Source organism: Aedes aegypti, chromosome 2 (assembly GCF_002204515.2).
Source record: "Aedes aegypti strain LVP_AGWG chromosome 2, AaegL5.0 Primary Assembly, whole genome shotgun sequence".
NCBI lineage: Eukaryota > Metazoa > Arthropoda > Insecta > Diptera > Culicidae > Aedes > Aedes aegypti.
In genome coordinates this window covers 463,185,844-463,209,046 of record NC_035108.1, presented here as the reverse complement: position 1 = coordinate 463,209,046, position 23,203 = coordinate 463,185,844, and the positions used below count along the sequence as shown (strand labels likewise).

The window sequence follows — 23,203 nt, the reverse complement described above, 5'->3', positions numbered from 1 at the left end:
ATCTTGGATTTGAAAATGGCGTCGGACGACGATTTTCGTCATCCCCTCATCGTGCTCGTTCCAAAAATACCCATGTTGCATGGATTTCCAATGATTTTACTTATCCGGAGGCCGCCATCTTGGATTTCAAAATGGCGTCGGAGATCGATTTTCGTCATCGCCTCGTCGTGTCCGTTCCGAAAATACCCATATTGCATGGGTTTCCAACAATAGACCATTTCCGTGAAATTTTTTTAATTGCTCATAAGCTTTCTTTTAATTTACTGAACAAACTTTCCCAAGGAACCCATATGTTTTCAAGCCTCTAACTATTGAAAAACAACGAAAAAATGGCGGCACACCAGTTCACCCCACGGTCCCCTACAATTTATATCTCTCCGAAGGTTTTGGGAACCCCTTTTTCTCCTATGAATTTATCTCCACGTTGTGGTGAATATTGATCAGCTGTTCCTCCGCCGTCTCCACTTTGTTGCCTGGTGACGGAGAATTTGCTATCTCTGTTGCTCTCTCATCATATTCAATTGACGGTCCTGCTCTCTGACATTTCGTGCAGGAATTGTTTTCATTTTTATATGGAGTTGACCTCCACTGCAGGACTCGTTGACATTATTTGTATTTTGCTACTAAAAAAAAAACAAAAAATAGCTACTAAAAATAATCCTTCAACCTTTTTCCAAACGTCCACGCCGTCCCTGCCCACCCCAACATTTCGGGGGTGCCCAGCAGGGATGCGTTATTCAGTCCATCTTGGTCCATCCCCGCGCTTTTATATGCATTCCTTCTTCGTCGTCGCCGTTCAATTCTTCAAGCTCACATCTCCTCCTTTCAGCGATAGACCGAGTCGCTGTTAAAACCTTGCCCGCACGTTAACTGCGCTGGAATCGTGGGAACCGTAGCTGAGGCGTTTCGCGTGCTTGTACACCTCGTTGGAGGCGGCCGTGATGGGCAGGAGGTGCTCCAGATCTTCGGTCATGTTCAGTTCCAGCTTGAGGTCCTTCTGCATGTGCTTCAGTTCCTGCTGGGGCGGGAATTCGCCCTTGATGATTGCATTTCCCTTCTGCATGACCAGCTCTGACGACATGCTTGTCAGTTCCAGCACTTCCAGGACATCCTTCTGTTGAAGACCCTCTCGATCGGCCAGCGCCAGCCCCTCGGCAATACCGGCCAGCATCACGCTGGAGATCATCTGCAGGACCAGATTCATCTTGGTGGCATTGCCCACGTCGCCCATGTAGAACGAGTTGCGCGAGATGGCCTCGAAGCAGGTCTGGCATTCCTCGAACAGCAACCGTTCGCCGGCGGCCAGAATTATTAACGTTCCTTCCTCCGCTTGGTTCTTGGGTGGTTGTAGGACAAAAGGTCGAAGGACAGAAGGTCGAATGACAAAAGGTCGAAGGACAAAAGGTCGAATGGACAGAAGGTCGAAGGGACAAAAGGTCGAAGGGACAAAAGGTCGAATGGACAAAAGGTCGAATGGACAAAAGGTCGAATGGAAAAAAAAGGTCGAATGGACAAAAGGTCGAATGGACAAAAGGTCGAATAGACAAAAGGTCGAATGGACAAAAGGTCGAATGGACGAAAGGTCCAAATTGTACCGTTGAAAGGATTATCGTACATTCAGTTGCTAACATTTTAATCACAAATTCATCCCTTCTCATCTGAAGTTTTTCCTTCTTTTAGATGATAGCTGTTCTTCAGAACTATCGTTTGGAGCAATAATTTGTATTAATGCTATTATTTGCCAAACAAAAGATTCATTTTCTGAATGTCGGTTGTTATTATTTTGATACTCCAAAGCATAAAGTAATGATTATTAGCTTTTTATTCGATATATTTTCAATAGAGATTTGTCCTTCTTTGAAACATTGGCTGTTCTTTTGGAGTTATACATGATAGTGGTTTTATACTGTTGTAGACACTTGTATCGACGGTTATTTCTTCTTTTATAATCGACCGTTCTTCATAGATTTCACTTTTGTATTTTGTATTTTTTTTAAATACTGGCTGTTCTTCATGCTTTACAGAGTATATGAGCATTTCAATTGCATTTCTAACAAAAGATTTTCCTCCTTTGGAAGTTTTGCTGTTTTAGGGCTATGCATTAGAGTTTTATCTGATTGTTGGTTTCGACTGATTTAAATTAGCATCAGGGAAAAATAATCATCCTCTTTCTGGAATTAGGTCCCAACTAGGGTGAAGTCTGCTTCTCAGCTACACTAGCATTTACTGAGAGCTTTTCTGATAATTTGATCATTTTTGCATTTGTGCATCATGCTTTTTATTAGGAGATGATCTGCAACCGATGCAACACTTTATCATATATGCAGAAGAAAGCCAAGGCAAGCTCTCCTAGCCGTCTTGAACATTGTAACAGGGAACCAGCCTCCGCAGAGCGAATTCTCTGCTCTGCAGTCAACTCATGGTGGCACGCCATAGGTGCTTTAATTCCAGTATAATCTGAATGACAGCCGCAGTTACTTCATTCCAGCACTCGGCATCCCAACACATAGCACACATCGAGTGCCATGCACTTCGATGCACTTAGAGTTACATAATTACCAGGAGAACATAAATGAACTAACGAGTCTCCAACCAAACCGCCTTTCAACGCATCAGAATCGTAGTGTGCTGCGCTAGGTTCACAAAAATTCTGAAAGCGCGCGCTAGGGTAGATTCAACACATGCGCTGCTCGGTGCTACGCTCGCCATCGGTATCCAAGTTGTAAAACAACTGCTCAGTAACGAAGAGTCTCTACAGCTATTTTTACCTTATTATACAGGTGTCTAGATGGTCTACATGGTACGCTCGAAGACGTGCGATCTGGAAGCTACAATTTCGATTCTCGTTTTAAAATTTTGTCTTTGTATCAATTATTGTGCTGTTTTTGAACAACGTATGTGACGAAGCGCATGAGATGCATTGAGAAATTACCCTAAAAAAGCAAGGAACACCAACATAGGTCTCAAAATGTACAGTGCACGGGTGAGCATGGAAGGAATGTGGCTCTTGCACATAAGGCTACAGCACGTACACAGTAACTCTGGATGCACTACGACCTGAAAAGTCTAACAAAATTTCACCCCGAAAAGATCGTTGACCAGCTGAAATTGAACCTCCCTCAGCATGATCTTTCTGAAAATATGCGCCTTTTTTTCGCGTCTATTTTAGCTGTAGCGCTTGTGATAACTTGCTTTTTTATCTAAAGAGTATAGCCTTTTGTTCTTCCTAAATTGTTGTCCATTCGACCTTTTTCGTCATTCGACCTTTTGTCCATTCGACCTTTCGTCCATTCGACCTTTTTTGTCATTCGACCTTTTGTCCATTCGACCTTTTGTCCATTCGACCTTTTGTCCCTTCGACCTTTTGTCCATTCGACCTTCTGTCATTCGACCTTTTGTCATTCGACCTTTTGTCCTTCGACCTTTTGTCATAGATTCTTCTTGGGTCCCTGAATTTGTGCTTCAGATTATGTCCTCCTTTGGCGATAATTTGCTCTGCAATGTCATGTGACGTTTCGGGATCGACGCCGGTCATCTCAACGTAGCCTTTGCCGACCAGATTGGCCGACATGACGCCACAATTTCCGAATACCAACTCCTTAGCAACCTGGGGATCGGCAACGCACGAGGACGTCACATCGGTCATTTCGATCACGTCCGACGGGGTGTCAGCGACTTCGTCGCCCGCTTCCTGGAACTTCCGACACTTGGTGGCCGTCCGGTTCCAAACCACAATCGAGTGGCCGGAATTGAGTAGATTCTTGACCATGTCGCAGCCCATGATTCCGCATCCAATACAAATGCTGGCCAAAAGTTCAATTTTCACTCAAAATGTTCAAAAAAGCTAATTATTTAACAAAACATGATTTTTAGAGGTTATTTGATAGAAATACAGTGATACCTCCATGAGTCGATGTTCCATGACTCGATATCGACTCATGGAACCATACTAAAAGCAAAATTTCATGGTTACTATGATGGTCCCTAAAAGCAGCTTTCCAAAGCATTGCTGTTCCATGACTCGATGTTTCCGTGAGTCGATGGTCCCTTCAATATCGACTCATGGAGGTTTCACTGTAGTCGTTGAAACAAGAAATCTATATTTCCGGTACATTTGACAGAATTAGTTCAAAATAGCACATATTTGTAATTCAATCAATTAAATCCGTATCCAAATCAAAATCGAATGAAACGTCATTATTCCGATGCCAATTTAAAGTTCAATATCGTGGGCAAGCTCGAGGTGGTTTTTGAATCTATTCGGGAGCTTAAAATGGTAGAAAAATGCGATATTTATAACAAGTATGATGGTCTTACAGACTGATTCGCAGTGTAACTAAAAATATTTTTTTCTTATCTTGGCACAAAAAAAACGCAAGTGAAGCCATAGTACATCGAATACTATGGAATATTTGCCACACATTGAGTGGTAAATGATCATTTCAGAGCGTTTCCCAAATATCTTGCACTACCTTTGAAAAAATGTCTTATTTTTGAAGGAGCTCTATGTTATACACTTCTTGACATTCTCAAATGGTAAAAATGTCAAATATGGTTAAAAATATCTTCAAAACAAAGCCCAAGGTATATTCTTGCGAATGAGACCGGTTGAGAAAGATTTGGTCATGATTTAGTACAGAAACTGCAATTTCTATAGAACAACCTCCACGAAATTTGAAAAATTCAAAAGGGTCATTTTTAGCTGACATCTCTCCAAGTTACATGCTGTAAAAAATCGAAATATACACCGATTGATCTGAAATTTTGGGGAATCGTCATTCAATACTGAAGAAATCAAGAAATAATATTCGAGAAGAAATTTTCAAACTTCATTTTTTTGACTTTTGGCCAGCTATGGGCCACTGTGCGCTGGTCATATCGATTTCCGGCGTGGCCGGGCGGGCTACTGTTGGTCGGTTCAACAGATGTGATACAGGTACATTGCGACGCACCGAGGAGAAAGTGTCGAGATCAAGTGAGGACACATCGCCGAGGGTATCGTTGAGGATTTTCCGTTTGAGCTTGGGCGATGAAGTGTCGTTCAGGGCCGCTGCAGCTTTCGCTTTGTTGCCTATCGCGCGGGCTTTGGTTGTGGAAGCAGCTTTCTTTTTGGCGGCGGATTTCTTAGCCGTTACGGGTTTCGTTTCGACCGATTCCAGCGTTGCCGGGGTGGACGTGTTGTTGACGGTCGTTTCCTCGCCGCTTTCGGTGCCACCTTCGCGCAGTTTGTTGAACTCGACGTCCGGATCGGGGCGGTTGTCTTACTCCGAGGCGAACAGATGCTGGAAGTTTTCCGGCGAGGCGATGAACTCTTCGATTTGCTGGACGGCCTCCTTGAAGCCGGCCGACTTGCACGACGAGAGCAGCTTCTCTTTGAACTCCTGGTATGGCTTTGTGTTTCCTCGATCCATGCATAGTTGTTGGAAACAAAGAAGAAAGTGCATCAAACGGGAATGTTTTTCTTGACGGTAATACGGCGGAGCTCTGCCTGGGGCTCCGAGATACAACCTGGCCAGGGCGAGAAGCCTTTGATTTGATGATTCCGGTGAGGGTTTGAGCACGGAGTTTGAGGCTATAAATACCTAGCAGTTTTATAAAACAAACGAAAATTGTTGATCATTTTTTTAAATGTGCGAGCGAGCCAGTTTTGTTGTGAGCTGGGATTTGACATTTCATTATGTCTACAAACATTCAATGCAGGGGTGTTTTTGGACATTGTGGAAAAATCTCCACTTTGTATACCCATAGGGTTGAAACAACTGTGCCGCACGACGATTTTCAGCTCAAAATGTGGTGAATTCTCAAGTTTTTAAAAAATTGTAAGAAAATCAGGACTGCATATAAATAAAATCGAAAAGCGTCAATAATCATTAAAAATTACCGTCTTTCGAAGAAAAATATAAAAATTGGGAGTAAGTTCTGACGGAAATGGTCTATTCTTACACTCCTGAAGCCGCTAAATATGGAATTTAGGTAATTTTATTTGCCCATAGTCCAACAATTTTTATTCTATAATATTATCAATTGATAGAGATAGAACCTCTATCATTATTAATTGAGAGATGTTGTACTGATAGTATCATGATGAGAAATTTTTGGGATAGGGATACTATCTCTCTATCCACTATCTCTGATAGAAACCGTTCTCTCAGTGATACTATCAGAGATAGACAAGAAGTGATAGTATCATCTGGCTGAACTGATAGTATCAGTTGTCTCTCAGATAGATGATAGTATCATCGTCTATCTGATAATTTTGATGCCTGTTTGACTGGCGGCCTTACAGTTGAAGTCGAAACACGCGTATATGTCAAGGGAAACGAACTATAGTACAATTGAAACTTTAGTACTAAATTCGGTTTTCATTCATTTATAGGTATTCCACTAAACAGCTCGGAGATTTATTATTTGCTTTCTAAATAATATCTGTTCCAAAACTCGTTATTTCCATGAGTCGGTGGTTCCTTGAATATCAACTCGTGGAGGTTTGACTGTATTTTATCAAGATTGCGAAACTAGATGAAGTCATACACGAAAATATCCAAAAATGTGATAGAAAGCAAATCGACAAATTATGGAATAAATAAGACTTTATGATTTTTCCTATGGAGCGCGTAAAAATTATCTGGCTGTAGAACTTTAGCTTATTTTGAAAAGTAATCAATATTTTGCTTACACACTAAAGAATGTTGCATTAAGTAATTTCCAACACTTTCACCCTTATTGCTGTAGGCGTTCGAACGCTCTTTCGATCGAAAACCGTTTTTCATTCTCGCTTTCGCCAGCAAAATCAAGTGGGCCGTGGATTCGAACGAATACACACTTAAATTATTTTACAGGAATTATTTCGACTGCTGCATTTTTGTCACATTCGACATTTTTGACAATTTCAAGCTAATACCATGAAGAGTCATCAAATGACAAATACTTCCGATCAACTTACTGAAATCTGTGAGATTGTTCTAGAAAATTCAAAAAAAAAAAAAATACCAAGTTGTTTTGTCACATTGCTAATTGTAACCGCATAACAGTCACATTGAGATTATAAATGAGCCTCATAATGAAGTAGCAATGAAATTTCTATCAGAAATATTTCCTGACTGTTCACCCAGTATGTGATTCGTGATCAAACGTCAACATCCCACCGCAAAATCGCTAGTGTTTGGAGGTGATTTTAACCTCCAACTTGCCAAATAACCTCCAAATCATCACCTCCAAGTTAGTTCTAATAGCCTCCGTTGTATGAAATATGGTGGCGCGTCGATCGTCGCAAGTTTATCGTTAAACAGTCAATATGGGTTGTACAAAATTTCAGTTCTTGGTGATTTTTAGAAATTTTAGTATCCTCCCATACTGCCAAAGAGAATGCACACTTGGAATTCCATTTACTCAATGCCTAGTTTTGTCGAATTTTACATATATGCAGATATGGGCAGCGTAGATGCATAGCAGTTAAATGCAATCCCACGAAAGCATCGCGAGAGTATCCAATCCAAGCATGCTAATTGATGCTAAATGTTTATAGCAGCAGTGGGGTTCCTATGACAACTCGCATGAAACCGTACGCGATAGATTACACCACCAAATGTTGAAAAATATTCGCGAGGAGCTGTGTTCGCTTTACTGAAGCGTAGTGTGAAAAATAATGCTATCGCCTGTTTTATCTTTCGATTCTTTTTTCCCACCTCTCTCATAAATGTGAATGGATTAAAGCATTTGGAAAATTTCTCTTTCACAAAGCACACAGAATAGTCCAGTAGACAAACGCCCCATTCGGCACTGGCCCAACGTGGAAAATTTTCATTTATTAATTTTGCATTTTATTCATCATTAAACTATCATGTAAGAAGTAAGAAAATTTGTTTATGCTAAATAATAACGTTTATTAATGCTAAATTTTCAAAAATAAGTTACAATAAATTTGCTTCAACAATACTTTAGAGAACTATTTCATGGACATGCATGGATTTGAAACACGAAGCTGTGCGTTCTGTTCAAACGATAGTCATTATTGTTGCACTGTAAAAATGACAGGAAAATATTAATCGGTGCGTATTGCACTACTCTCCCCTACGTCCCGTAGTGTGAGGTTGCAAGCAAGTCTTGGTGATAAACAAGCGATGAGTGAAACGTGAGACGGAAGCATCCTTTCGCATTGGCCTTGATTTTTGTTTGAGCTTCGATTTCCTCGAGGAGGTCGTTGGGGGCTTATTTCCTTTATTGTTGCTCTGTTTTCTGTCAACAGAAATTCACCCTCGCCCCCTGACTAAAGCCGCGAATGGCAATTTATCGCATCGCAGACGTCGAACGACCGTGCTCGAGCTACACAGTGCCTGTCTGCCCACCAATTGATTTCTCGTCACAATAAAAACAAATTTTATTTTTCTTTCGTGTTCTGTGGCAGAGACCGTTTCCAACAGTTTTCTTCCGAAAATGTGCACCACCGTTTTCTGTGCTAGTGTAACCTGAGGAAAGCATAACGAAAAACCCCAACCGAAAATGAACGGTGGTGCCCAAGGAGTGTTCGTGGAAAAGTGCTCGCGTGCGAAGAAATAGATCCCCCCCGAAAACGGAATAGCAGGCTAAATTGTAATTAATTATAAATCAGCTCAAGCCCGGGCTGCTAGGACCAACAGCGAACGAGTAACCGAGGAAAAGCTTTTGCAAAGTGGAAAACGAGTAGATTCGGTGCCTTCTAAGTAGGCATTGGGTTTCGGTATTCGTCGAAGGTCGCCCAGCCTAACAGCGCCTGAACATGTAAGTATTGCACTTTCTATAGCTAGAGAGTTGGTGTAGGTAGCTATGTGTGAGGGAACATTTTCATTCTGAGAATCTATTACATCACGCCGGGCAAACGATCACAATGTAAGTAACAGCCACCTGTCTTGACGTTGATTGCGATGAGTGGTTGTTGCTTCTGATATGATGAGAATTACTTTTTAATTATTCAGTCTACAGGGTTGTCATAGAAAACAGTTTTGTTAGTAGGAAGGGATCAAAGCTGCATGATCAGGATTCACATTTGTAAGTGATGCGATTCGTGCTACCTCAATTCAAAACAATTGATTCACAAATTTCATAACGGCAAAAATGACGGAACCCACGCACTCTTTGTATGAATATTTTACAAAATTAGCTATAGCAGCTGTTAGACACCCACCCACCCCTTTCAGCATTATAAAATTTGTGAATGAGTCCGAAGTTGATAAATCTTTTTGACATTTTTTGAATATTGTTTATTTTCATTGTAATAAACCATAACCAGCGCGCGCGAACGGATGTGTTGAAAATTGTTCCATCATGTTTTTTCGTCTCCGCAAATTATTAGATTCAGCTGATGCAGTTTTTGATAAAAAAAAAGTGTTTCTAGCGGAAATAGATCGGTTTATTCTGCACGCGTTCTGCTGTGTAGTACTTCGTTAAAGCCTAAGCAGAAGGTAAAGGGCAGTCCTCGGGGAGTTCTGACAGCATTCTTTTTCGATGGAAGTTTATTTTCCGTTCCCTCGCAAAGAGGCAAAGGCAGCACGCTACACTAGAGTATGTCACCGAACTCCGATGATGAGCCAATACTGTGAAAATTGGTAAGATTTTTAGCAGTAAAAATCTTTCATAAGTTTGTGACGGTCTCAAACCAGAAAATAAAAGAAGCTAACGATATCCAAGGTCAACTTAGCGGTCGTATCTCGGAAACAATCTCTTTTCGCTGATAACTTGAGCAATTCTATCGATTGCCACCCTTTTGTCAGTTGGAAACAAAAAAAAAATCTAAAAAAATATAGCTCCATAGAACAGCCCACGTATAAAAGAAGGTGAAATTCATTTAAATTTACCAATAAACAGTTGTATACCTCTAATTATGGTTACATCATATTTAGAAAAAAAAAAAAACATAGGAATAGAACATAGATGCTTGAAATAAGGGTAAATTTGTACTAAATATATTGAAATCTTCAGTGCAAAAATTTATTTCAATAGCGGAACTCAAAAGAAGAATTAATATATGAAAGAAGGGTATTTTTTGGATCAATAATAACATACTATTGGCAATAGCTTTCTTAATATGGTATAGTTTATTCAAGAGCATATGATTGTTGAATAAAGTATTTTTTTTTTATTAATTGACTCAACAACAAGCTTGTTATCATCAGAAAGATTCAAAAGAAAAGTAAAAACGAATGCCATCTTAAGAAATTCTTCATTTCAGACTCATTATGCCAAACGACAATAATTGCCAAACGACTTTATGCCAAATGACCATTATGTCATACGAGTTTATGCCAAACGGCTTTATGTCAAACGGCTTTATGCCAAACGACTTTATACCAAATGACCTACCACCCATTTTTGTTTCTGATGTCAATCTGGCCGTATGAAGATCTTAAAAACTTCAAAAAACATTATTTTGGAATTTTTAGATTTTTTGTAAACAACTTAACCGTTTTGTACGATTTTTTCAGAGAAGCTCCTTCCAACCTGAGATTGCATACCCCACATTTTTGTTTTTTGATAAATTGACTAAAAACATAACAGAGGTCAAAAAAAATTCATATGAGGAATCTTGGGCCCCCAAGGAACATCTGAATATCTTCAAAACCAATGATCAAGATTGATACAGATTCTTAAAAATAGAAGAGTTGCCTCAAGTCCTCAATTGAGAAAAATATAGAAATATATGCAAATATAGAAAAAACAAAAAAGTCATCGATATTTCAATATTTTTATGTGGGTCAACCACAATAGAGTGGTTAGACACCATAAAATGATAGTTAACCCGTATAAGCCTGAGTGAAAGAAAAAATTCTAAAACCCTCACCGCTCAGCGAATTCTTAAAGTATTCAAATGATTTTTTGTCAGTTTACTGGCCCACATATCTAGTTTCTGGAAGTGGCCAGAGGAACTCAGAAATATTCCTGTGGCTGGAGTTATTTCGGTGGATCACTGGGTCAGGTCGGGTACTATGCGTTTGTGCCCCTGAAGGTAGGCAAATTTCAAGTAACAGATAATTTCCGGAATCGGCTATAATGTGGCCATTACATGACGGAATTTAAAGAACGTTGCATCAGTGTAAACCTTTTGAGAAACGATTGAATTGGATAACTATGAGTTTTGCATTTGAATAATCCTACAAATGACCATTTTCGGGTCCCGGGACTCCTCAAACTTACGATAAAGTGACCAATTTGTATTAGAACATCTGTGCCAAGGTTATGGGAACGCATTTTAATGCAGAATAATGTTTGATTTCTACTCTTCGAGAGATGAAACGGTTTAGTATCCAACGAATCTACAACCGGTTCTTCCGGGTTGTTCCGAATGACCACATCAGGTATATTTTGAACGGTGCAAAACTCTTCATTTAAAGTGTTGAATATTAGATCCTAATGGTTTATGCAAATTAAAATGGTTGTCATTGAAAATAAAAAAAAGTTATTTGGCATGACCCAAAAAACAGCCCTTTTTTACCCGACCTGACCCAGTGACCCACCGGAATAACTCCGGCCACAGGAATATTTCCAAGTTCCTCTGGCCACTTCCAGAAACTACATATGTGGGCCAGTAAACTAACAAAAAATCATTTGAATCCGTTAAAAATTCTCTGAGCGGTGAGGATTTCAGTATTTTTTCTTTCACTCAGGCCTATACGGGTTAAGAATCAAGCATAGCATAGACTGACTGTACGACATGGTTGCTACTTCATGGATGATCAGATCTTATAAAGGATGGGATTTTCCGCTTACTCTCGAAGTGGAATATTAGTAGTTCTCATATTATTGATCAATAACGGCACCGGCCGAGTCCTTACACCATTATCCTAATCTTTCTACTATTTAAAGATGGCTTCAAAATCCAAGAGGGCCGCCAGATTTTTTTCACTTAAATTAATACTTTTATTCTTCACTCGACTCGTAGAAAACTTGTTTTTTGATGTGCAAAAAATGATGTTTGTATTGATTGCACTAGTCATATACACACTAAAAAAATATCATTTTTCAAGTTGACATAAACGTTGAAGTTGCCGTAATTATTCGTGTCGTAAATCAAAATGTGATTGATTTGTAAATCATCGATGACATAAACACGAAAACCAGTAATTTAAAAATTTCTCTGAGAAATGACTTTCAACATTCCGTCATCTGACCTGAAGTTATACGTAACTGAAAATTACACGAATGGTAACTCAATTGAAGAGAGTCATGACGTGCACGTTGGAGAAACGTCAAACGCCATCGAAAGAAAGCTAGCAGTGTTGTTTTCGAATAATAATTGTTTGGTATTTCAACGTTCCTTCACATCTTCAGCTGCTGAGATAATCTGAAGAACACGGGGAGTTTTTAGACTGATTCGCCATCTTCGGAAGCGTGTAGCTATGTGCAGTGCAATCGTTCACCACATCGCATCGGATCTATAGTGCGTTGTGATGTAGAACGGGAAAGTGGTCTGATGTATGTTGTATGAAATTTGAATTGTGTTCTAGTTTAAACATGTGAATAAAAAATATTTATGTCAAATACATGTACTATGATGTTATTTATTCTTATAGCTGCTAAAGATAATAAGAAAGGAATGTGAGAAGTATTGCTTCCAATGGTTGAGGTTATGTTAATACATAGTTACGTCATATTTCAAAATTACAACATGCGGATTGTTTACTAGTAAAATTACAATTCTGGCTCATAAGACCTGACGCAGAAATAGCAGAAGACGTAATTTTGTGTCATTTTGCTCGCTTTAATATGTCGGGCTTTTGTGACGCAAAATTACATGATTTTTTCCAAGTGTGTACGTCGAAATAGGTTTATAGAATCATTGATTTCATACGGTAAATACCATTTCTCTAATAGTTGTAGCCTATCTTACTCAGTTTTTTCTCAGCTCTCTGATGGTGTTCTCAGAATTCAGAACGAGGGGTGCGCTAATGGTGATAAAACGTTTTTTTTTGTGACAAAAATAAAAATGGCGGTCAAATTCAAAATGGCCGCCAATATTTTTAGCTTGAAATGAAAGCCATATTCTTCCTCTATACGATGGCACTAAGTTTGCTATGTGTTCCAAGGAAAATATAAGACATATCACGCGAAGAAATACCTTTTATTTATAAAAAAATGGGATTTTCCGAAAACTGACCAGCCAGCTTCCGTACGAGGGGTTCACCAATTTGAGAAAATCAAAAGGACCACTTTAGTTTGAGCATTAGAGTGATGCAAATTTTGAAATTATTGCTCCCCTATGCTTAAACGATTTTTATTATGGTAAATAGCATCCTTCCAAAGTTTGAAGTGATTCGGAAGAAATTTGACTGTGCACATGCCATTTAAAGTTTATATGGAGATAACTATGAAAAACGCCAACTTTTTGTACTCACCCCTCTCTCTCTCGTCGTCATAATATTTGATGAAAAACGTGAAAAAACTCTACTCATGTGAAATGCTTTCAACTACATTTTTGCCGAAGACCATTTCGATTGGACGTTAGGATAAATTGCTATTCATAATCATAAAGTGGGTTTGCATTTTGCATGCTTAACCAACTGCTCGTCAGGCAACAGTGGTGCTCCTGGAGGGTAGAATAGATCAAAATAATCCAGACTACTATGTTCTACAGCAAAAAAACAGTGTTGCTTTGAAAGTAATTGAATGATTATCTCAGTATGATTTACACTTTGTTATCAATGATAACAAATTATCCTTACGTCCAGTCAAAATGTGGTCTTCGGCAAAGTTGTAGCTGGGAAGAATTCACTTGAGAAGAGTATGTTCACTTTTTCATAGATTATTATTACGAGTAGTTAGAGGACTGAACACAAAAGGTTTGCCTTTTCAATAGTAATCTCCATATAAACTTAAAATGGCGTGTGCACAGTCAAATTTCTTCCGAATCACTTCAAATTTTGGGAGAGTGATTTTTATCATAATTGACATCGTTCAAGCATAGGGGAGCAAAAACTTCAAAATTTGCATCAGTCCATTGAGCACATACTAGCGATCAGTTATATAAAATTGAAATTCAAACGATGTGTGCCGATGGCGGCCTGGTTTCAGCGAGAATTGCTCGTTTTAAATAGACCAACAACCTGATAATTTCATTAGACTGATGGATTCATTGTTTACACAGACAACCAGAAATCGCAAAAAAGTTCACGTTTTAATTCGTTTAATCAAACTAATTACATAAAACCCGCAAAATACCGTGGATAAAACTGCCATATAGTGTTAAACAAAGTAGCATCAGCGTTTGACTTTCATCGTGTTGTTTGAATGTAAATGTAAGTTACCACACATCATTGGGCTTACATCTCTTATTCTTTAGATACATTTTTGACCACCAGTCGCACATGCATGTGAGCATCATTTTTATTATGAATCAATTTGCGACCACCACTCGCGCTAAAAACATAAATAGCAGTTACTAAGAACTAGTATGCGACCACCAGTCGCGGTAGCAAGTGTACACCACCATTGCTTAGAACAAATATACGACCACCAGTCGCGCTAACAATATCAATAACATTTTCTAGGAACAAGTTTACGACCACCAGTCGCGTTAAGCACATATTCATAGCAACCACCTGTCGCGTTAAGGACATTTTTTTTTATTTCGACCACCAGTCGTGCTAAGGACATTTACACACTAGTCCCGTTAAGGACATTTATCTGTTTTCAAACATGTTTATTTATATTTTTAACATGGCATTTATTTAGAAATAATAATGAATTAAGCAATAAGTTTTGAATAGTTTGGGTCTCACCGGTTATCGACGCAAAATTCACAAAAAAATCAGCGATTCAGTATGCTTTATACTTAATTTGTTCGGTAAACATTACTGGACACACAATGTACTGACGCAAATAGAAAAGAAAACAATCATGTGCGCTATTGGCCAAATTTGACCAACATATCGATAATACTGAATCGATTCAAATTCGATACGTCGAACTGATTCGTTGATTAAATCGAATCTCTTGTATCGATTTTTTTTTAAATCTATTCGATTTTCCCACTCGTAGCAAATTTACAAGAACAAATGCTCAAAATAAGACCAAATCCCTTGCATTCGGATTTCATATTGTTTCAACATAAAAAAATCGATCAATTGAAACGAAAAATATACAACCAATTACTATTATTTTTATAGAACAACCAATTATTATTATTTTTTTAGAAACTTGCAGAGTTGATAAATGTTACGGGAGTTGTTTTTATTTGTACCATTGAAATTACCAAATATACATATTGGTTATTATTCAAGAAACCACTATTAGAACTTTAACACTTCACTTTTGCAAAATCACTTTATCATACAAATTATTCAATGTATGTGCAAATGTATTGCCCCAGTATGAAATGTAGTCTGCACTTTTCTGAAAGTACTTGTCTGCACTTTTCTGGGTGCTATAATATGTTAATTCATATAATTTTGATTAAATCGAAGCAAGATGAGTATATTTCTTACCGTTTTAGTTAAAAACCGTTGAAGCAAGAAATTCAACTCCACAAAAGAACAATCACCATTATGATCGATGTTTATTTTTGATGAAGGGTCCGAAAACTGAAACACATCACCTGCTGAAATCATGGCATGCTTTTTCGACCGGTCGAAAATTGAAACCTGGTGTTTCAATTTTCGAACAATTTCAAACGCGTAATAAACTTTATTTTCGCTTATAGATGCACAAAATTGAATACAATATGCTTAAATTTTATCTGTCTTCATCAAACTTTATCGATTAGGCATCACTTTGATCAGTTTTTATACTGATTTAAGCCTTTTCAATATATGGCGATTTTTCATCGATGGAAGAAAAAAGGACTGATTCAGACACAGGGATATCAGGAATTATCTATTTAGGATTAAAACTCCGTTATATAAATGCAATTTTTAATGGATTATGACAAGTATAACAGCAATGGCATATTCCAGTGATTTAAAAATGTTTGAAAATTTCACATAGTAGTTGAAATAACATTTGTTCTATCAATGGGTCGAAAATTAGCACTGGGTCGAAAATTAGATCCCTTACCCTAGTCATCTAATCATAATCGTCCAAACGTGATCAACTTCACCTCTTTTTTGATCTATCTATTGTATTATCTAGATGCTGTAAGTCTCAATATATTCAATCAAATATTCCGTTTCAGGGTCCTGCCGTCATGGTCCGTCAGCAGTGCCATTACCGGAGGGACCGGTGGTCGCTGGGCTCTGGGAGTCCTCATCCTGACGAACCTGATAGCCTACAACGAAACGGGTGGCCCCGGGATGATGATAAGCATGGTCATCGCTGCGATATTTGCCATTTTCTCCGGTGCGTATACTTAACCAGTAGATTTAGATAATTTTAATACTTTTCCTGTCTATTATAGGCGTATGTAAGGCGAGTGTCAAGTCGCTTCAAATGTACTACATTCGAACCACGCACCGAACAGATTTCTTCTGTTTATTCCTCGCCAAGTGGATGGACATTTTGGCGCTATTCTCGGCGTGTGCTGTGCTCGTAAGGACCCTGAGCTCATCGCTCGATGCCATGACCGGTGGCCTTGCGAGGATGTACATATTGGGTAGGGTTCATGAATCAAAAGTTCCCATGGGGATGTGAATTCTGATGTAATTAATCTCATCGCAGGTCGCAATTCCCCGGCGAACGAACCGTGGCCCGACGTGATTGGGGTGGTGGTGATTTTCCTCCTCACCGGAATGTTCATGCTGGGACTGGAAAACACGAAAATTTTCAGCTTCCTCATGGTGTCCGGAGTGGTGGTGTTCGTCACGGTAATTAGTGTCGTCGCCGGTTTACGCGGAAACTTTGAGCTGTTTGCCAGCGAGGCAATTCTTCCGAAGGGAGTCGTTGGGGTAAGTTTGGAGGTGTGAGTCTTTTAATATAGATCAAAACTCAAGGTATTTCTCTTCGTTCTTTTGGCAGCTTCTTTCTGGCTCGGCATTGTCGTGCTTCGGCTTCTCGAATGACGTTCTAAACGGTAATTACTGCAAACGACTGTTGGGAGTAGCTGTTATCTTTGCTGTGTTGCTATCAAACGAGCTAATTGGTGCGTGCTTAACTGCGGTGATAAAGTTCAGGTAATGCCCTGTGGAACCGAATCAAATGAAGTTTAATTGATATTGTCTTTGCATTGACTTTCACAGCACCTCACATGAGTATGAAGCAGTCCCGGTGTTGGCCATCTTGGAGAACAAGGACTTCCACAAAGCGATTCCGGCGGTGGCCTGCCTTCTGGTGCTGACCTGTTCCGGTGCGCTGCTTGAACTGTTTCCGGAAATGTTCTACCAGATAGTGCAGTTGACCACGTCCGATTGGAAGATTCTGGCCAAGCAGATCGGGTATGAGAATAGGGACAGCGGAAGTCCGATTCTGGCGGTGTTCACTGGAGGCAGTTTGTGCGCAATGCTGGCCTTCGCTTGTCCGATGGAGAACTTGGTGTACATTCTGGCGGCGAGTCATTTGATGGCGGTGATTCTAAGGGCATTCTACTTGTTGTACATCCCACTCAGACCTCAGTACATGGAACAGCAAAGTAAGTCCATTAGGTTATTAGATTTTCATATGACATGGGGCCTTCCTTAGCCGAGTGGTTAGAGTCCGCGGCTACCAAGCAAAGCCTTGCTGAAGTTGTCTGGGTTCGATTCCCGATCGGTCCAGGATATTTTCGCAATGGAAATTTCCTTGACTTCCCTGGGCAAGAGTATCATCGTACCTGCACACGATATACGAATGCGAAAATGGCAACTTTGGCAAAGAAAGCTCTCAGTTAATAACTGTGGAAGTGCTCATAAGAACACTAAGCTGAGAAGCAGGCTCTGTCCCAGTAAGAAGAGAAGAAGAAGAAGATGATGATGAGCTATTTCTATCTCCATTGACTGTTTATTACAAGTTTCATTCAAATGCTGATATCAACAAAGAGGTATTGCTTTCGATCTGGCTAATGGAAAAAAAATATTTTTAATCTATTGCTTTGCTTTCGAAATTAATCTCATCTTGGATTTTTTCATATAATTTTATATCATGATGCTTTGAGATTTCTTGAAGTCCGATAAATAAGCATGCCAAAGATCTTATTTGAAGTCAATCTAACTAATTATACTAAGACGAATGCAAGGTTTTTTGCAAGTATTCCCTCACGGATTCCAAAATAATTTTAAAATAATTCCTCTATTTGTCCCTCTAGCCATTTTTGTTTTAAATTCTTCCTAAAATTTCTTCTAGAATTGGTCCAGCAGTCCTATCAGATTTTTTGTCTGAATGCTCCTCAAATCTCTACGATAAACTCTCAGTGATAGGTGTTTTCTTGGGAATCAGGCAAAAAATACTTCCAGCTGTTTATTTGATGGCTCCGTCTCGGACTTCAAATTTATACTTGATATTTTTCTTACCAAAACGAGCACTTTACTACGAACTTTTAGCATTTCGCATTTTCGAAAAATAAGGGACGGTCTACTGCGCAGTTATTGATCAATAATATGTGATCGGCTAACTTTTTTTTTCTATCTTTATTAACGAGATTTTTAGCCCTGGGCTAGTTCATCTCGTGACCAACGGCTTTACTTACCTTCCGAAGGAAGTCGTCACTATAACTTTTCATGTCATAAGTGGCTATGTCGGGGATGGGATTCGATCCCAGGTCCTCGGCGTGAGAGGCGAGTACACCAGGTCCGTCCCCAGATTTGCTAACTAAATTCCATTGATTTGGAATCAAACTGAGAAGACTTTTTTCATTTAAATTTACTACTAAACTCCCGTGCAAAAGTTTGGGATCACGATTTTAAAAGCATACTGTGACTAGACGTCTAATTACAATTAAATAATTTTACTTTGTAGGTGTTTAATATATTTTTTAACTAAGTTTTAGTTTAAGTTAAACATTTTAAAAAATGACACTAAAAAAACTTGGCCAACGTTCTCAGCATTGCATTCTTATCTTCTTTTAAGATTTCTTGTGAACATTGGGCGGAAAATCAGAACACTATTTAAAACCAATGAAACAGTCATGTAAATCATCGCGCAAAAGTTTGAGGTAACCCCTCAGTGTGGTGTATGCAAAAGTTTAGGGTCACTTCAATGTTCTTAGTAAACGGAAATTCAGTAGAATCTCATGACAATGAAACACCTCCTATTATTAATGTTTAAATAAACCATGGTATTATGAAATTAGACTAAACATGGTAGAAATTGTAACAGTCGTGCATCGTAGGTGACCCGAAACTCTTGCACGCTGACTGGAATATCTGTTTTGACCCTATGACTGTGCGATGCACTATGGTTCGAAGGCGGTCAAAACCTAAAAATCAAAGTTGTTTTCTCCGAACGGTAATATTTTTCCCGACTCCCTTAACCTATTGGTGTTTTAAATCCAAAGTTTGAAGCAGAATAATTGAGTTTTGAATTTTACAACTCTTTGGGTGGACCGTGGACATGATTTTTCAAGAAAATTAATAATTGCGTTCCATAACTCACCAGCTATTTATGAGTTTAAATAGCGCTTAAACTGCCATGGTATCTTCAGAGAAGTTGATAGTAGATATATGAAGTACAACTAAATTGAATAAAATTTTTCATTCAATTTATACAAAGTAAATTTCGACAAAAAATCTCCAAAAAACATATTATTTTTTATAAAAGTACCCTAAGACATTAGTAGCCCGTGAATGCCCGCCATAAGAATAAGTTTGTTGGGATACCTTCAAAATTCGTCCTCTCGTCTGGTTTGGTTGCCCTTCAGATGACCTTCTTGAGATGGATAGTGGTCAACCTTGGCCAGAGTAGTTTTGCGCATGCAAGGGTCATTCCGGGTAGCAATTCTTCTTGGTACTGTTTCTTCTCGTCAGTAACACACAACACACACTTTACTCAAACAAAACTTACAACAAACACTTTATTTAACTTAACTACATTTATTCTTATAATCTAAGTAAACACACAGACGACTATCGTGCGGAGGTTCGCCCTCCGGTGACCGATCGCGAGCTATTGCAGTGGACAACTGACTTCTCTCGATCTCTCCGCTACGTTCTGTCCAGTCCAATGCTCATATGGGTATTGGTAATCTGAGTGACCGCTTGAGTGACCAATACGGATCTCGCCTTGTCCGACAGATTCCCTTGCTTGGCTGCGTTCGTTCAGGGCAGATACCTTGTTCGTCAACATCCTCACCCACCCTGAAGTGTCTCGGGAACTTCTGAAAATATACAAGAAACACCCCTTTCGACGCACTGGATATCCTCGGAAGACATTCTACTGCAACGCTCCGTTATGGTCATCAATGTTGAGCTGGTAAAAGACAAATTTTGTTGATCGCTCTCTTCATGGTTCCGTTGGCGATCTTAAGGGTAACTACCCTAGTCATACCATCAGCTCCTGGATGAAGTTGGATAATTCGCCCCATCTTCCATTTCATCGGTGGTTGTAAACTGTCAACGATTACGCAAAGACTACCTTCAACTATGTCAACAGCAGGTTTCCAATTTTTGTTTCGGGCTTGTAATTGCGACAAGTATTCTGTTCTCCATCGTCTCCAGAAATCTTGCAGTTGACGTTGTACTAGCTGCCAACGATCCAGTCGATTCAACTGAACCGAACTAAGGTCTGGATCCGGTAATGTTTGTAAGGATCCACCAGTGAGAAAATGCGCTGGAGTCAGTGGTTCTAGATCTGTTGGGTCATCGGTGATGGGAGTTAAAGGTCGCGAATTGAGGCATCCTTCGACTTGAGCAAGCAGAGTACGGAAATCTTCTGCAGACACCGGATTTTCGCCTAGAACACGAAGTAGATGGTATTTCGTTGACCGCACAGCAGACTCCCACAAGCCGCCAAAGTGGGGAGCACCAGGTGGTATGAAATGCCACTGTACGCCTTCACTACAGCATTCGTTGGTAACAATCTCGCGATGATCCTGATTTTGTAGCAGTTTGCATAATTCCAACATTCTATTTTTAGCTCCAACGAAGTTCGTGCCATTGTCCGAATAAATATCGGTGCACCTCCCACGTCGCGCGAAGAAACGTCGCAGGGCTTGGAGAAAACATTCGGTTGACAAATCCGAGACATGTTCCAAGTGTACAGCCTTTGTAGCCATACAGACAAACACGGCGACATATGACTTAATTGCTGCTTGACGTCTCCCTGCCTTGATATAAATCGGACCGAAATAATCGATGCCGGTTTTTGAGAAAGGTCGTGCGACGGTTACTCTAGCAGACGGGAGTTCGCCCATTTGCTGTTCGATGCGGGAAGGTTTTGCCCGAAAGCAACGTTGACAACGATGAACAATCTTTCTGGCGCCGTTTCTACCACCGAGCGGCCAATAACGTTGTCGTCCGGTAGCAAGAAGAAGTTGAGGTCCGGCATGCAGCATCCTTAGATGATAGTGTCGGAAGATCAACTCGGTTAGATGGTGTTTCGCTGGTAATATCATTGGGTGTTTCGCTGACTCCGGACTATTCGAGTGACTCAACCGCCCACCAACACGCAGAACACCGTCTTCAGTGATTCGCGGGTAGAACCAACGCAACGGCGAGTTTCGTGCAACAGAGTGGCCTTGATTCAACGCCTTAACTTCCTTGGAAAAATGATCCTGCTGGACTTTACGTACTAGTACTATTTCCGCCTGTTGCAGTTCTACAGTGGTTAAAAAACCTTTCTTGCACTTATCATCGTGTTTGAGCCTTGCGATTAATCGTAGCCAGTATGCAGTAGATCGTATCAGCCTATCATAGTCCAAAAACCTTTCAACGAAATCCGAAACGAATGAAGTCTCTTTTGCTGTACACGAAGCGGAAGTTTTCCGCATCTCCTGGGGTATTTGGTTTGGGATTGGGTCTGATTTCCATTGTTCCTTGGGTGTTTTCAGCCATTTGGGTCCGTTCCACCAAAGTTCATTTTTCAAAATTTCGTTTGGGAGGATTCCACGAGAGATTAGATCTGCCGGGTTAGTTTTACCCGACACGTGACCCCAGCTATGGCCTTCTGTTATAGCCTGAATCTTGGCAACTCTATTTGCCACGAAAGTAGTCCAGGTTCCAGGAGCAGACTTGATCCACTGCAGCACACATGTTGAATCTGTCCAGAAGTGAATGTTAACATCCATTTTCATAGCGTTTGACACCTTTTCCCAAAGCTGTGCAGACAGGAGTGCTCCACACAACTCTAATCGTGGTAGGGATTGAACCTTTAGAGGAACAATTTTCGATTTCGAGGTAAGTAGATGAACGGTAACCGTGCCATCTTGTTCTTCGCTTCGCACGTAAACCGTGGCACCGTAAGCTACCATCGACGCATCAGAGAAACAGTGAAATTCTACTGAACGTGCCTTGGGTGGAATAACACAACGTGAAACTTGAATCGTATTCAAAAAATGAAGTTTTTCATGATAATGCCTCCACTCCTCACCCACCGTTTGCGGCAATCGTTCATCCCAGTCTAGTTTGCGATCCTTCTCATTTCCCAGTGTCCAGAGGCGCTGCATAAAGACCTTCGCTGTCGTGATCGTTGCACCTAGCAGCCCTAGTGGATCGAAGAGTCTGGCGACGATACTCAACACGTTTCGTTTCGTGAAATGCTGTCCCTCAACAAATGGTGAAATATTGAATTGAAATTTTAAGCAATCTGCATTGGGAAGCCATGTTAGTCCCAAAGTTTTGACTTCTGCATCTCGGTCCCAATCGATTCCGTCAACAGTAGGTAGTGCCAAATCCTCCTCAGGAATGTCTTTCAGCACTTCTGGACGATTAGACGCCCACTTCCTCAGTCGAAATCCTCCGCTTAGCAGCAAATCGTTGAATTGGCAACGTAGATCGATAGCAGACTCCACGTCGTCTACTCCGGAAATTACATCGTCCATGTAGACATCCTCGTCAATGGCCTTCGCGGCCAATGGAAATCTTCCCCTTTCATCTTCAGCCAATTGTTTGAGAGTACGAGTAGCTAGGAATGGAGCTGACTTCGTACCATAGATAACCGTGCTAAGTTCATAGGTTGCAATATCCTTATCCGGTCCAAACCAAAGAATACACTGTAGAGGTGTGTCGTGTTCGTTGACCCAGATCTGTCGAAATATCTTTTCTACATCGGAAACCACCATAACCTGTCTGAACCGGCTCCGAAAAATGATCGACCTTAAATCCTGTTGTACTATAGGTCCAGCAAACAGCGCATCGTTTAGTGAGATGCCTGTAGACGTCTTGCAGGACGCATCAAA

The 23,203-nt window shown here is 40.0% G+C and overlaps 1 protein-coding gene and 1 pseudogene across 3 annotated transcripts in view; one reads left to right on the top strand and one right to left on the bottom strand.

Moving 5' to 3' along the window:
- Window positions 1-23,203, top strand: part of LOC5568181 (probable cationic amino acid transporter) — a 70,172-nt gene that overhangs the window by 37,604 nt on the left and 9,365 nt on the right. For 2 of the 3 annotated variants that reach the window (XM_021848214.1, XM_021848216.1), the window contains exons 2-7: window positions 8,405-8,757; window positions 16,139-16,302; window positions 16,361-16,555; window positions 16,621-16,847; window positions 16,918-17,072; window positions 17,139-17,527. In XM_021848214.1, coding sequence (XP_021703906.1) covers window positions 8,756-8,757; window positions 16,139-16,302; window positions 16,361-16,555; window positions 16,621-16,847; window positions 16,918-17,072; window positions 17,139-17,527 — 1,132 coding nt within the window. In that variant the 5' untranslated portion in view covers window positions 8,405-8,755. Of the gene's footprint in view, window positions 1-7,933; window positions 8,758-16,138; window positions 16,303-16,360; window positions 16,556-16,620; window positions 16,848-16,917; window positions 17,073-17,138; window positions 17,528-23,203 lie in introns of those variants that run through there. The other variant, XM_021848215.1, reaches the window with a different exon arrangement.
- On the bottom strand, window positions 622-5,716 carry LOC110675250 (annotated as a pseudogene).